The 16,148-nt window shown below is 37.2% G+C and overlaps 1 protein-coding gene across 2 annotated transcripts in view; it reads left to right on the top strand.

Annotated features, from left to right (window-relative positions):
* VPS13B (vacuolar protein sorting 13 homolog B) overlaps positions 1 to 16,148 on the top strand; it is an 806,197-nt gene that overhangs the window by 63,065 nt on the left and 726,984 nt on the right. For both annotated transcript variants that reach the window (XM_047088880.1, XM_047088879.1), the window contains exon 4: positions 4,939 to 5,059. In XM_047088880.1, the coding sequence (XP_046944836.1) occupies positions 4,939 to 5,059 (121 nt within the window). The remainder of the gene's footprint in view (positions 1 to 4,938; positions 5,060 to 16,148) is intronic.

The following is a 16,148-nucleotide window of genomic DNA, read 5'->3' as shown; positions in this document are numbered from 1 at the left end:
AACAAAGCACAGTTTTATTAATCTAGTCAAGCACCTAGTCTCCTCCAGCCCCCTAGTGAATTCTGGTAAAAATTAGATAGCAGAATGTGCTTTATGCCAGAATGCCTCCATATATACTTTGGTCTTTCTTCCGTTAATTTCTGCCTGTTTCACCTTTCGAATATGAGTAGGTCTAACCACTTCAATCCAGTGCTCTACAAAGAGGAGAGGTTGGCAATAATTATATATGCCTAGTGATAAGAGTGAAGGGGATGTCATAGGCAATAATATACAACAGATTTTCCTTAAATGTGTTGCTGTTAACCAGCACAGTTTGTTTTCTGGCTGGGGAAGTATTCTGGTTCAGGTGGCTCTGTGTGTTTGAAAAGAAGGCAGGAGAGAGATAGGCTAATCTGGCATAAATGGCTTTGGTCCTGTTACTTGAGTAGCATGGATCTCAGAGATAGAAGACAGGCCCCACCACACAGGTGTTTACAGTTAGTACAGTGATGTCTTTCATTATTAAAACGTGGCTTAATGAATGTTTGGCTTTGGCTTGTCAGATTAGCTGTTCTTCCTTCTGGGAGGATCAAGTAAAATAATGTAAGGGGGGGCATCAACAGCATTCTCTTCTTGCCCACCCTCACCTCATGTTCTCACCCTTGATGGGAGAAAAGATGTAAGCAGCCTCTTCTGTGGGCTGCAGTTGATGTGTGACGACATTGGGGGCATACGCATTCCTTCTTTTAAATGTGCAAGGTACTTTTTTTAGTGACTAAAATTAAGTTGATTAATATTGCTGTCAGGGTAGACGTGAGTCAGAGATTCTAATTTCGACCATGAATGTGAGTGAATGTGTTTTCCCGGGCTTGCTCTTGTGTTCTCCAAATATACCTCTTCTTTGGTGACTTTATTTGACTCTCTGACTCTGGAATTCAGGGTTTCTCTTAGAGATTCTTTATTGCATCTGACAATTGCTGTTGTACTTGCTACTGGAGAGGGTAGAGGTGCATGTCCTTACAAGCTCTGTATCAGTTCATTTGCAAGGCCCTTCACTGTATTTCATTCAGGCTTTTTTGGTGACCAGAGCATTCAGGTAAGCCTTCATTCTTTTCTGCTTGTCTGCATGCCATGAGGCTGAAGAGCTTAAAGCACATCACTTATTGATGCTGCCTTTCAGTTTTTTTCCCTTCAATTCTTTGTTGCATTTTAACCTCTTTGTCTATTTTTATTTTATTAAAATTTTTTTAATGTTTATTTTTGAGAGACAGAGCATGAGCCAGGGGAGGGGCAGAGAGAGAGGGAGACACAGAATCTGAAGCAGGCTCCAGGCTCCGAGCTGTCAGCACAGTCCGATGCGGGGCTTGAACTCATGAACCGTAAGATCATGACCTGAGCTGAAGTTGGATGCTTAACCGACGAGCCACCAAGGCACCCCGTCTCTTGGTCTATTTTTAACCAAGGAGTTGAAATGATTCAGCCACCTGTTTTAAGTCCTATCCTCAATCTTATTCATACCATTGTGAATCTGGGAGTTGATGGGTTTCAAGTTTTAACTGACTCACCCTTATGAGGGCTAAGGTGAAAAGTATGCAACCTGATCCTATCATCTGTCAGTATGAAGGTAATGGATGTATTTACATACATATGGTGTTCACCACATTTTCCCTCTGTTAGGAACTTTTGTAAGGAAATGACATTCTTGCTTGTTTCATGAGGAGCAAAGGGCAGTATTTTCAGAAATAGCTATGTGGTCCCCAAGAGAAAACATTCTTTTACCATGAAATGTACTTACCAGACATTTTGGGAAAATTGCAACCTAAATAAGAGATATAACTGTAATGTGTTTGGGGTTAAAAATGACCTCAAAACATTTTAGTTTGTATTTTTGAGAACAGGGTATCTTTTATTAGAAATTAGAGACTTTCAGTGAAGTAAAATGTGTTAAAAAATGATGCATACTATTTGGAAGCAGATAGTGAGCTCATAATGATGGAAGTAATTCTAATTTTAATAGTAAATATTGTAATTCTTGTTTTGCTTTTTATTTAATTTGGCTGAGGTAGGATTTGAATGGAAGCTGATCTGTGACTGATGCAATTAAGATGTAATTGAAATGAAAACTAGGTGAAATTATGAAAAGGATTATTTTCTAATTATATATGCAACCCTAATTTCCTAACTATAATTAAGAAAGATTTGCATTTGCACATTTGGTAGTGTTTGTTTTATAGTATATATTCCTGTAAGTACCATGATTAATGGTCATTTTTAAAGTGACTAAAATTTCAGGATTATTACAAATTTTGTTTAAGCAAATTATTTTTTTTCTTTTGAATAATAAAAATGTGTAATTTGTAGGGAAGCTTTCTTCACTGTTATTTTTTTTAACTATTTGAAATCTTATATTTAGTCTATGCACTTTACCCTTTTTTTGCTGCTAATCACTTTTAAAAAATAAAAACTTGTTCTCTTTAAAATGTTTGTCATCTCATGTATGCCAGATTTATTGGACTGCAGTAGTTTTAGTGCATTTTGGCTGGAATGTTTATTATGACATCACTGTAATCTATATACAGTATGTGATTTCAGATGGTTTCAGTGTTAAATATTTTCATAATTATGCTAGTTTTGGCAGTTCACTTGGAACTTTTTCACATTTCTTTAATGAACATGTTTTACTTCTGGGCTTTTGAGACAACCATATGTTTCAAAAATTAATAGTGTGTTTTAATGTTAACGTTGTGCAGAAGTGTATGACTACAGACATTTTTAAGGATGTAAGCTGAACTAAAAGTAATTACAGTAAGGTTTTATTCATAGTAGTAGTCCTTTAGTATTTAGAGACTATAACATTCCACCAAAATAACAGAAGATGTCATTATAAAGATTGAATAGTGAAGTTGTTTTGTAGAATGAAACACTGTGAAGTTTGTTTTGCATTAACTTAAAATGACATAAATTCATGTGAATTTTTTTTAAGATAGCAAATCTGTTACTGTCTGCTTGTCTTGAAGTTTCAAACATTTTTTTTTCTTTTGCTAATATATCACTAGCATCTGAAGCTGTGTTGTCTTATAAAAGATTCATCTTATATAATTGTTCTCTTAGGGTGGCATTGAATAAAAATTTTGTTGTCTAAAGGTCTTATCATTGTTATTTTCTTTTAGTATCTTATTAGATTGGTAAATTTAGTGGTTTTCCATCTTTTCTTGAATTTTTCTCTTCAAATATGTAAAATAGAAAACTGAATTCCTCACCATTCTTGTATTATCAAATAGTTTTATTATTGATTAATAAATTGATGAGGCACAGTGCACCATCAGTTAGCCTTTGTATGTAAGGCAAATTGCTTTCTTTTTTATTTTTAAAGTTTATTTTATTTTGATAGAGAGCATGCACAAATGGGGGAGGGATGGAGAGAGAGAGAGAATCCCAAGCAGGCTCTGCACTGTCAGTACAGAGCCCAACGTGGGGCTTGAACTCACGAACCCTGAGATCATGACCTGAGCCAAAATCAAGAGTCAAATGCTTAATCGACTGAGCCACCCAGGTGCCCCAAAATGTGCTCTTTTATCCCCAAAATGGGAATAAGAAGATGGCTGATGCTTTTACCTCATATTACTACCCAATCTATTTCTTCCTATATTGCCTGTCTTCTTGAAGGGGCAATCTGTGTTTATTATTTACGCTTTAAATTCTTACTCACTTTTTGAACTATTCATTTACTGCTGCTACTCTTGTTCCTCTACTAGAACTACTAAATCTCCTTTCTTATTGGTTATTGGCATCCTAATTACCAAATCTTGAAATATGGCCAAGTAGAATGAAGACTGAGAACATTTTTATAGTTCTCTTAAATTTTTTAAATTTTTATTTTTTTTAATGTTTATTTTTATTTGAGAGAGAGCAAGAGAGCGAGAGTGTGTGCACTTAACCGACTAAGCCACCCAGGCACCCCGCACCTTGATAGTTCTTAATGTTATCTCACTTTTACTGAACTGGTTCATGCCTTTAGTTTCTGGTGTGGTTCTTTCACCTTACATTGTATACTTTGGCTTTATTTGACTAATCATTATTTCTTGTACATGCTACATACATATATGCTGCTTTTGCTAATGGTTTGCCTCTATGTAACCTCCAATCTTAGCCTAAAACTTTCCTATACTTTTATAAGCCTGACCTCTCTAGTTCTTCCAAATAGTTCTTAATAGTTCTTTCTGTTCCTAACTTAAAAATAAAGTACTCTGTAAAACAAGCTACATATGTTTTTAGTGGACTGTGAAAATTAGTATTATATCTAATTTGGCTTTGTACATTCAACAATTAGCACATAAGAGCATTATATAAGCTTGTTGAATCAAGGTAAGAAAAGTGTACTGTTTGCACTGTATAAAGGAATATGTTTTGAAAATGTGTTGTGTTGAAGTTTTTGGCTATCCATATCAAAACCCAATTAAGCCTTATGTTTAATGAGAATAATAATTCAGTAAAAATAATAGGATGCAAAGGATTCTAAGGATTATTAAGATTAATCATTAAGGTGATTAAGAAGACAGCTTGGATTCTTAACACACACAATACTGGGGGTCTTACCATGTAAACAACAAACAGGAGACAATTAAGACCTTTTCCATTTATTTTGTATTCAAATGGCAAGTGTTTAAAGCTTTGTTTAATAGTCTTTTTTTGCAAAAGTCATATGTAAGGATTTCTTGACATTATCAATTGGTTTGTTTAGATACTCAAGAAAGGAAGAATTTGTGGTTTAAACTACTCGTTATTTTTAAACAGTGTTTGAGAATGCAAATTATAAGAATTGTTTGGTATACAGATTTTTAGAGCTAAAAAAGAAAATTAGAGTCTAATCAAATTTAGTAACCCTAAGCTATATATTTAACTGAAATATGTCTCCTAATTCTTGAGTGATGATTGATACTTTACTTTTCTTAAAAATAGGATGACCATGAAAGCTGTGGTTCTAATTCTACCAACCGTAGTACTACTGAGAACACGAAATCATCAGTAAAACCCCGAAGAATTCAGCAGGCTGCTCCCACAGATCCTGATTTACCACCAGGTAACTTCTGAATGGGCTTGTTAAGGCCAAAATTACACTTGTTATTAATCATTGTTGTAGCCAATTGTAGAATATACACTTTAGTATTTAGTGTCCTAAAATACTTAGAGTACATGTGTATGTGGGTTTGCTTCATAACATAAGAACACATTGAGTCCAGAGCCCTCCAAAATGTCTTCTGTTCAAATTTTGATGATCTTTTGCAGCAGGTTGTTCCTAAAGTTTCTTTCTTACATCCTGTCCGAGCAAAGACATGCCTCTGCTTTCCCATAGTCTCTTTGTTCCCCTTCATTCTTGATTAACAGTAAAGACACTAGATTGTTCTGAGTTTCAGTAAACTATAGAATTCACCAGGAGGATCACCATCTCTTTTACTTCCTGAAATATTTATTTACCTAGAACAGTAGTGGCTTACAAATAACAGTTGCTTAGTAACTATTTAATGAAGAAAAAACCACGATCATGACCTATCAGCCCCGTGGCCGGAGTGCATTGTTGCCTTTTTAAGTTAGGGGTGTTTTTATTAGTCACTTCTCTTTTGATTTTATTCATCAGTCATTTCTTTTTCTCAGAGGTATAGTTGATGTTAGTATATATTTGTTTTCTGCGCCAAAGGTTTGTAGGCTTTCTGTTGGGTTTAACCTTTAAGTTTTGACAGTCTTCTTGCACATCTACTAACAGACTGGTGTTAGGTACAGCATTTCATAGCCCTCCTCCTCAGATATGTTCTAAGTTAAATTTCAATTGATTAAACATTTTAAACTAGTGTTATAGTGATGTTAATGCTGATGCTTTATATATTCTGAATTTCATCTAACAAGTCTCCATAATACCTCTGGCTTTAGAATAGATTAATTGCTACAGCTGGAGAAGGTGCCAGAAGAAGATATTTTATTTCTGAATGTTTCTAATTCTACTTGGAGTGATGTGATGGTTCCAGAACCTACCTTTCCTTCCTTCCTTCCTTCCTTCCTTCCTTCCTTCCTTCCTTCCTTCCTTCTTTTTCTTTCTTTTCCTCCCTCCCTCCCTCCCTTCCTTCCTTCCTTCCTTCCTGAAATTTATTGTCAAATTGGTTTCCATACAACACCCAGTGCTCATCCCAACAGGTGCTGTCCTCAATACCCCTTACCCACCTTCCTCTCCCTCCCACCCCTCATCAAGCCTCAGTTCTCAGTTTTTAAGAGTCTTTTATGTTTTGGCTCCCTCCTTTTCTAACCTTTTTTTCCCCCCCTCCCCCATGGTCTTCTGTTAAGTTTCTCAGGATCCACATAGGAGTGAAAACATAGGGTATCTGTCTTTCTCTGTATGACTTATTTCACTTAGTATAACACTCTCCAGTTCCATCCACGTTGCTACAAAAGGCCATATTTCATTCTTTCTCATTGCCACGTAGTATTCCATTGTGTATATAAACCATTTCTTTACCCATTCATCAGTTGATGGACATTTAGGCTCTTTCCATAATTTGGCTATTGTTGAAAGTGCTGCTATAAACATTGAGGTACAAGTGCCCCTATGCATCAGCATTCCTGTATCCGTTGGGTAAATTCCTAGCAGTGCTACTGCTGGGTCATAGGGTAGGTCTATTTTTAATTTTTTGAGGAAACTCCACACTGTTTTCCAGAGCGGCTGCCCCAGTTTGCATTCCCACCAACAGTGCAAGAGGGTTCCCGTGTCTCCACATACTCTCCAGCATCTGTAGTCTCCTGATTTGTTCATTTTAGCCACTCTGACTGGCGTGAGGTGGTATCTGAGTGTGGTTTTGATTTGTGTTTCCCTGATGAGGAGCGACGCTGAGCATCTTTTCATGTGCCTGTTCGCCATCTGGATGTCTTCTTTAGAGAAGTGTCTATTCATGTCTTCTGCCCATTTCTTCACTGGATTATTTATTTTCTGGGTGTGGAGTTTGGTGAGCTCTTTATAGATTTTGGATACTAGCCTTTTGTCTGATGTCATTTGCAAATATCTTTTCCCATTCTGTTGGTTGCCTTTTAGTTTTGTTGATTGTTTCCTTTGCAGTGCAGAAGCTTTTTATCTTCATGAGGTCCCAAAAGTTCATTTTTGCTTTTAATTCCCTTGCCTTTGGAGATGTGTCGAGTAAGAAATTGCTGCGGCTGAGGTCAGAGAGGTCTTTTCCTGCTTTCTCCTCTAGGGTTTTGATGGTTTCCTGTCTCACATTCAGGTCCTTTATCCATTTTGAGTTTAGTTTTGTGAATGGTGTAAGAAAGTGATTTAGTTCCATTCTTCTGCGTGTTGCTGTCCAGCTCTCCCAGCACCATTTATTAAAGAGACTGTCTTTTTTCCATTGGATATTCTTTCCTGCTTTGTCAAAGATCAGTTGGCCATACTTTTGTGGGTCTAGTTCTGGGGTTTCTATTCTATTCCATTAGTTTATATGTCTTTGTGCCAATACCATGCTGTCTTGATGATTACAGCTTTGTAGTAGAGGCTAAAGTCTGGGATTGTGATGCCTCCTGCTTTGGTCTTCAAAATTACTTTTGCTATTCATTGTCTTTTGTGGTTCCATACAAATTTTAGGATTGCTTGTTCTAGCTTTGAGAAGAATGCTGGTGCAATTTTGATTGGGATTGCATTGAATGTGTAGATAGCTTTGGGTAGTATTGACATTTTAACAATATTTATTCTTCCAATCCATGAGCACGGAATGTTTTTCCATTTCTTTATATCTTCTTCAATTTCCTTCATAAGCTTTCTAAAGTTTTCAGCATACAGATCTTTTACATCTTTGGTTAGGTTTATCCCTAGGTATTTTATGCTTCTTGGTGCAATTGTGAATGGAATCAGTTTCTTTATTTGTCTTTCTGTTGCCTCATTACTAGTGTATGAGAACGCAACTGATTTCTGTACATTGATTTTCTGTCCTGCGACTCTGAGGATTCATGTATGAGTTCTAGCAGACTTGTGGTGGAGTCTATCGGATTTTCCATGTATAATATCGTGTCATCTGCAAAAAGTGAAAGCTTGACTTCATCTTTGCCAATTTTGATGCCTTTGATTTCCTTCTGTTGTCTGATTGCTGATGCTAGCACTTCCAACACTATGTTAAACAACAGCGGTGAGAGTGGACATCCCTGTCGTGTTCCTGATCTCGGGGAAAGCTCTCATTTTTCCCCATTGAGGATGATGTTAGCTGTGGGCTTTTCATAAATGGCTTTTATGATGTTTAAGTATGTTCCTTCTATCCCGACTTTGTTGAGGGTTTTTATTAAGAAAGGATGCTGAATTTTGTCAAATGCTTTTTCTGCATTGATTGACAGGATCCTATGGTTCTTTTCTTTTATTAACGTGATGTATGACATTGATTTGCGAATGTTGAACCAGTCCTGCAGCCCAGGAATGAATCCCACTAGGTCATGGTGAATAATTCTTTTCATATACTGTTGAATTCGGTATGCTATTATTGAGAATTTTTGCATCCATATTCATCAGGGATATTGGCCTGTAGTCCTCTTCTTTTGCTGGGTCTCTGGTTTAGGAATGAAAGTAAAGGAATGAAAGTTTAGGAATGAAAGTAATGGAATGAAAGTAATAGAATGAGTCTGGAAGTTTTCCTACCCTTTCTATTTTTTGGAACAGCTTGAGAAGGATAGGTATTATTTCTGCTTTAAATTTCTGGTAGAATTCCCCAGGGAAGCCATCCGGTCCTGGACTCTTATTTGTTGGGAGATTGTTGATAACTGATTCAATTTCTTTGCTAGTTATGGGTCTGTTCAAGTTTTCTATTTCTTCCTGTTTGAGTTTTGGAAGCGTGTGGGCATTTAGGAATTTGTCCATTTCTTCCAGGTTTTCCAGTTTGTTGGCATATAATTTTTCATAGTATTCCCTGATAATTTCTTGTATTTCTGAGGGATTGGTTGTAATAATTCCATTTTCATTCATGATTTTATCTATTTGAGTCCTCTCCCTTTTCTTCTTGAGAAGCCTGGCTAGAGGTTTATCAATTTGTTTATTTTTTCAAAAAACCAATTCTTGGTTTCATTGATCTGCTCTACAGTTTTTTTAGATTGTATATTGTTTATTTCTGCTCTGATCTTTATTATTTCTCTTCTGCTGGGTTTGGGGTGTCTTTGCTGCTCTGCTTCTATTTCCTTTAGGTGTGCAGTTAGATTTTGTATTTGGGATTTTTTCTTGTGTCTTGAGATAGGCCTGGATTGCAGTGTATTTTCCTCTTAGGACTGCCTTCGTTGCATCCCAAAGTGTTTGGATTGTTGTATTTTCATTTTCGTTTGTTTCCATATATTTCTTAATGTCTTCTCTAATTGCCTGGTTGACTCATTCATTCTTTAATAGGGTGTTTTGTAATTTCCGTGCTTTTGGAAATTTTCCAGAGTTTTTCCTGTGGTTGATTTCAAGTTTCATAGCATTTTGGTCTGAAAGTGTGCATGGTATGATCACAATTCTTGTATACGTACGAAGGGCTGTTTTGTGACCCAGTATGTGATCTATCTTGGAGAATGTTCCATGTGCACTCGAGAAGAAAGTATATTCTGTTGCTTTGGGATGCAGAGTTGTTAATATATCTGCCAAGTCCATCTGATCCAATGTATCATTCAGGACCCTTGTTTCTTTATTGATCCTGTGTCTAGATGATCTATCCGTTGCCATAAGTGGGGTATTAAAGTCCCCTGCAATTACCACATTCTTATCAATAAGGTTGGTTATGTTTGTGATTAATTGTTTTATATATTTGGGGGCTCCCGTATTCGGCACATAGACATTTATAATTGCTAGCTCTTCCTGATGGATAGACCCTGTAATTATTATATGATGCCCTTCTTCATCTCTTGTTACAGCCTTTAATTTAAAGTCTAGTTAGTCTGTTATAAGTATGGCTACTCCAGCTTTCTTTTGACTTCCAGCAGCATGATAGATAGTTCTCCATCCCCTCACTTTCAATCTGAAGGTGTCCTCAGGTCTAAAATGAGTCTCCTGTAGACAGCAAATAGATGGGTCTTGTTTTTTTATCCATTCTGATACCCTGTGTCTTTTGGTTGGAGCATTTAGTCCATTGATGTTCAGTGTTATTATAGAAAGATATGGGTTTAGAGTCATTGTGATGTCTGTAGGTTTCATGCTTGTAGTGATGTCTCTGGTACCTTGTCTCACAGGATCCCCCTTAGGATCTCTAGTAGGGCTGGTTTAGTGGTGATGAATTCCTTCAGTTTTTGTTTGTTTGGGAAGACCTTTATCTCTCCTATTCTAAATGACAGACTTGCTGCATAAAGGATTCTTGGCTGCATATTTTTTCTGTTCATCACATTGAAGATCTCCTGCCATTCCTTTCTGGCCTGCCAAGTTTCAGAAGAGAGATCTGTCACGAGTCTTATCAGTCTCCCTTTATATGTTAGAGCATGTTTATCCCTTGCTGCTTTCAGAATTTTCTCTTTATCCTTGTATTTTGCCAGTTTGACTATGATATGTCGTGCAGAAGATCGATTCAAGTTACGTCTGAAGGGAGTTCTCTGTGCCTCTTGGATTTCAATGCCTTTTTCCTTCCCCAGATCAGGGAAGTTCTCAGCTATGATTTCTTCACGTACATGTTCAGCACCTTTGCCTCTCTCTTCCTCCTCTGGGATCCCAGTTATGCATATGTTATTACGCTTAATTGTGTCACTTAGTTCTCTAATTCTCCCCTCATAGTCCTGGATTTTTTAAATCTCTCTTTTTCTCAGCTTCCTCTTTTTCCATAATTTTATCTTCTCACTCACCTTTTCTCTCTTCTGCCTCTTCAATCCGAGCTGTGGTCACATCCATTTTATTTTGCAGCTCATTTATAGCAGTTTTTAGCTCCTCCTGACTGTTTGTTAGTCCCTTGATCTCTGTAGTAATAGATTCTCTGCTGTCCTCTATACTTTTTTCAAGCCCAGCGATTAATTTTATGACTATTATTTTAAATTCATTTTCTGTACATTGCTTAAATCGCTTTTGATCAATTCGTTAGCTGTTGCTACTCCCTGGAGTTTCTTTTGAGGAGAATTCCTCTGTTTTGTCATTTTGGGTAGTCTCTGGGGTGGCGGGGAACTGCAGGGCTCTTCCCCTGTGCTGTGTGGAGTGACTTGCGTTGGTGAGTGGGGCCGCAGTCAGACCTGATATCTACCCCCAGCCCACTGCCAGGGCCAGTCAGACTGGTGTGTACCTTACCTTTTCTCCCAGGGGCAGGTCTCACTGTGGAGTGGTGTGGCCCCTGTCTGGGCTACTTGCATACTGCCAGGCTTGTGGTGCTGGTTCGATGGGATATGGCGTATTAGCTGGGGTGGATTGGCAAGGTGCACAGTGTTGGGAGGGGCAGACTCAGCTAGCTTTGCCTTCGGTGGTCTGCTTTGGGAGGGGCCCTGCTGCACCGGAAGGGAGGCCGACCTGTCGGAGGGATGGATCTGCAGAAGTACAGTGTTGGGTGTTTGCGCGGTGCAAGCAAGTTCTCTGTTGGGAACTGGTTCCCTTTGGGATTTTGGCTGGGGGATGGGCGAGGGAGATGGCGCTGGCGAGCGCCTTTGTTCCCCGCCAAGCTGAGCCGTGTCCTCCGGGGCTCAACAACTCTCCCTCCCACTGTCCTCTAGCTCTCCCGCTCTCGGAGCAGAGCTGTTGACTTATAACATTCCAGATGTTAAGTTCCGCTAGCTGTCAGAACTCACTCTGTCCGATCCCTCCGCTTTTGCAAGCCAGACTCAGGGGCTCTGCCTTGCCCGGTGGGCTGCCACTCCACCGTCCCGGCTCCCTCCCGTCAGTCCGGGTAGTGCACACCGCCTCCCCACCCTTCCTACCCTCTTCTGGGGGCCTCTCGTCTATGCTTGGCTCCGGAGAATCTGTTCTGCTAGTCTTCTGGTGGTTTTCTGGGTTATTTAGGCAGATGTGGGTGCAATCTATGTGGTCAGCAGGACGCGGTGAGCCCAGTGCCCTCCTCTGCTGCCATCTTCCCCTTGAATTTCCTCCAGAACTTTCTATTTTTTAACATTTATTTATTTTTGACAGAGTCAGAGCATCAGCAGGGGAGGGGCATAGAGAGAGAGGGAGACACAGAATCAGAAGCAGGGTCCAGGATACCGAGCTGTCAGCACAGAGCCCAATGCGGGGCTCGAACCCACAAACCATGAGATTGTGACCTGAGCCGAAGTCAGTTGCTCAACTGACTGAGCCACCCAGGCGCCCCAGAACTTTCTAAATTTTTGCCTACTAATTAACTCCTTGGGAAAAATCCTTGGCGAATTAAAATGTAAATTAACCCTATCTTGTTATTTATTAAATGGGCAGTCCTTTTACTTCTCCAAATTTCTGAATGCATATCCCTTAAAAAATTCCTATATGAGCTCAGCTCATTGTATTAAATATTCTCCACCAGTATCCTGGCAAAGAATAATCGGTTTTAGGTTTAATGGTTAAGTCTTGTTACACATCTTTTTCTTTTAAGAAAGAGCTTGTTTATGATGAATTTAAAGCTTTTGTCAGTTGTTGATTTCACAGATAAATAATTATTGGCTAAATTGAATCTACTCAAAACAGGTCGCAGACTTTTAAAGATCCTTTAGAGCCTTTATTAGAATTTTCCCTTATAGTCAGAATTGCGAAAATTGTTCTATTTTTGGGAGCATAGACTGTAAAACATAAAAATAACTGAAGAAATACTATTTTTAGAAGCATAAAACAGAGCTGTATTCTATTTTAACTTTAAGGTAGCTTTTGGATTAACAAGTGATTTCCTGCCTTACCTAACAGGAGGACTAGTATCCTCTTTTATGCCGACATAAATCACCATAAAGGAGTTGCTTAGGAAGTAACTGAACTTGTTGGGCAATTACTGGGAGGCAGAGCAGTTAAAGTTAATCTTACCAAAGGGGGAAAAAAAAGGGATAATTTGAGAATCCAGCTGGATAATGGTAAATCATTTTATTTAAAGTTTGACTCATATGGTTATTTGAGGACTCTTTTCTGGCAGCCTTATCCTGCCTGGGAACCATGTTAAGGTTCTTTCATGGTAGAGCTGAATTTCTGGTCTCAGAATTTTCTAGGGCAAAGTTATGGCTGTGGTTATAATTTTGAAGTTTGAACATTTACATAGATCTAGAGATACTTTTTGAGAACAGTTTGGTGTTGCCAGTAGTCATTTTTTGTACAACCTTGAAGGATGGGTGTCTCTTGAATAGGAAAATAATACAAATCAGTATCTACCTGTCAAAAATGCGAAGTACTGGGGTGCATAAATGGGGTAGGTGGTTGAACATCATGCTTGATTTTGGCTCAGGTCATGATCCCAGGATCATAGCCCCCTCATCAGACTCCATGCTGAGTGTGGAGCCTGCTTAAGATTCTCTCTTTCCCCCTCTGCCTCTCTTGTGCTCTCTTTGAAATTAAAGAAAAAGTCAAGAATGTTAAAAAGAACTTTACCTGTAGTAATTTGAACATAATTTGCCTACATGATGCTTCACAACCCTCAAATTGTACACGAAAATGTTTTTAGGTACGGTAACCACGTCATCAACCATGCAATTTCTGAGTTTCAGCAACTTGACTTCCCAGTGAAAACAGGATAGATTATAGCTGTTGTCTTTGTAACCAAAATTGTTACATGTCATTTAATTTAATAGTATTAGATAGATAAATAAATAAATAACTAAAATCTAGTCTTTGTTCTCTAGGATTTCATAGTTTAACATAGAAAATAATTATATCTAATCATACACAAATGGCAGTAATAACTTAAGCCTAAGGAAAGTGGTAGAGTTGGTCTTAATATTGTGTAGGTTTTGGAGGACATTGGAGAAGAGGATGTAGGGGAGAGGACATTTATCCTGGGCCTATAATGAGTAGGGAGAATGGACAAAGAATATTCTAAACCAGAGAAGAGCATGAGTGAAGTCAGTGAAAGTTCATAGTGTTTTATTTGGTCCTGTGGGCATAGATGTATGTGTCTGGAGGAATGGGATTTGTGGGTGGGAGAGAGTTGGATAATGGTAGGAATTTCTGGAAAGGTTGATTACTAACAGGGTGTTGTTTTAGAGGCATCCAGTATGACATCTGGAGGTTCTATTCCCAGAGTGACCTTACATTTTTAGATGCTTGTGGAAAAGACCTGGATTATTGTTACATCATCTGAACAGATATACTCTGAGGGAGTCCCTAAATATTTAGTGATGAGAGCTAGTAGATCTGCTGTTTGACACTCTTCTTTAGCTCACTTAAAGCTAAGTTATATGCGGGATTAGGGAAATAGTGTATCGTTTTTTCCATTAGTTACTGTTACTTTGGTGTTATATTTTTAATAAGGAAATATAGTCTCTGGGAGTAGTTCTTTTTAGATATTTTATTGTTTATCTTTGGTGAATTGGCTTAACCATCTCAACGTGTATGCTAGTTTTATAATGAGAAACTGAGGGAAGATGTTAAAAAATAGATGAAAATCTATCATTAGTGTTCTGTCTGTTCAAATACATTTACAGTATTATGTTTCTATTCTCTTGCATTATCTATTTTCTCCAGGTCTATCTTTGAGAGTTTTTCTTTTGAAGGTAATAAAAACTCCTGAACTCTTAAGAGGTTTTTATAAATTCCTTATTGATGACACGTTTTTCAGAAATAGGAAAACCAATATTAGTCATGTTCTTGACTTCTTAGAAACAGGATGTTCATTTTTATTTTTATTTTTAACATCTGTGTTGAGTAGTAATAGCATGCGGGAATATACATTCCAAGATTGAAACTTTTGATATTTAAAATTTCTTTTAGAAGCTTAATTTGTTAAGCATTATTTTAGCATTTACTCTTATAAAAATATTTATACCTTACAATTTATTGATACTGTGTATGTCAATTTTGTAGCATATTGACATATTGTAGCATATTGACACTCTAAAAGCTGATAATAGTTTCCATATATGAAGAAAACTTGATCTTAGTTGTTTTACATTTCTTTCCTATTTGTATCCTTTGGGAATGAATGAAGGAGTGGGTTTTTGCAAACATGTTATGGTTGAATAGATTTAAATAGGCTTTCTCTCAGCAGTTAGTATAGATGTTAATAATATCAGCTGCTGACAGAAGTTGATTCTGTTTTGTCCAGTTAAGTTCTGAATACAAGCAGATAGTTCATGAAATAGCTGACATTTTAAGTAGCTTTTAAATAGGTTTTATAGTGGGAAATCAAGTGAAATCATTTCTTCCTGTGTTTTTAAAAATGCTGTTTATGTTTAGTTTTATTAATATTTTCAATTAAATTCCTCACTAATGTGTCTATATTCAAATTTATTGCGTGAGAAACTTATGAAATTATGGAGTATCCCACAGAAGCATGAAATTAAAAGTTTGGAGATTCTAGGCCGCTAGGGATAAAAAAGAATGTTCACTAGTTCTGTTTTGATTTTTTTTTTATTTCTCATTCTTATTTCCTTGTGTTCTCATTATGGTTTTCTCTATTCATTCCTTCAGTACTTTTCTTTTTTCTTATTCACTGTGTTTTTTCACCTGTTTAAATTCTGTCTACATTTTCTTCCTCATTTATATTCTCTCCTTTCCACTAGTTCATTATTTTATATTAGTAAGTGGAAATACTTGAAGCCATTATGATGGTCATATTTCTCCTATCTTTCCTCCTGCCAGACTAACTTTTGAATATATTTATGGCTATTAGAAGTAGGAAGAAAAGATGACAGCTGGCTCAAAAACAGTCTTAAAGAAGCAATTCTTCTTCAATACATTGAATAATCAGCATGTAGTAATTTTTTTCAGTTGGGAAAATGTTTTTAAATAGGCAGAAGCCAGACAAACTACTGAATATAGGATTATCACTGAATGGGATATAGTATTATGTTATTAAAAAGGTGTAGTCTCTGTGATTTCTCTTAGTATATGAACACTTCATCATATAGAACTTGGTAATGTTTTTTTGGTGGTGGATCTGCTACATAATAGCTGTGTCAGTTGTGCAAGCCTGTCTACCTATCTGACTGACTGTTAGTTTCCTCTTTGTGTAATATGCCGAATGATATCCACCTATCATGTACATTAATAAGTTCAGTAACATTTTTAGAATAATTATTTATTGATAGACTTATGGCTAATTGAATCCTTTTTTTTTTCC

This window comes from Lynx rufus, unplaced genomic scaffold (genome assembly GCF_022079265.1).
Source record: "Lynx rufus isolate CCGP_SWC_20201006 ecotype Redwood Valley unplaced genomic scaffold, mLynRuf1.p SCAF_26, whole genome shotgun sequence".
In the NCBI taxonomy this organism is placed as follows: domain Eukaryota; kingdom Metazoa; phylum Chordata; class Mammalia; order Carnivora; family Felidae; genus Lynx; species Lynx rufus.
This window is presented reverse-complemented; position numbering and strand designations above follow the sequence as displayed.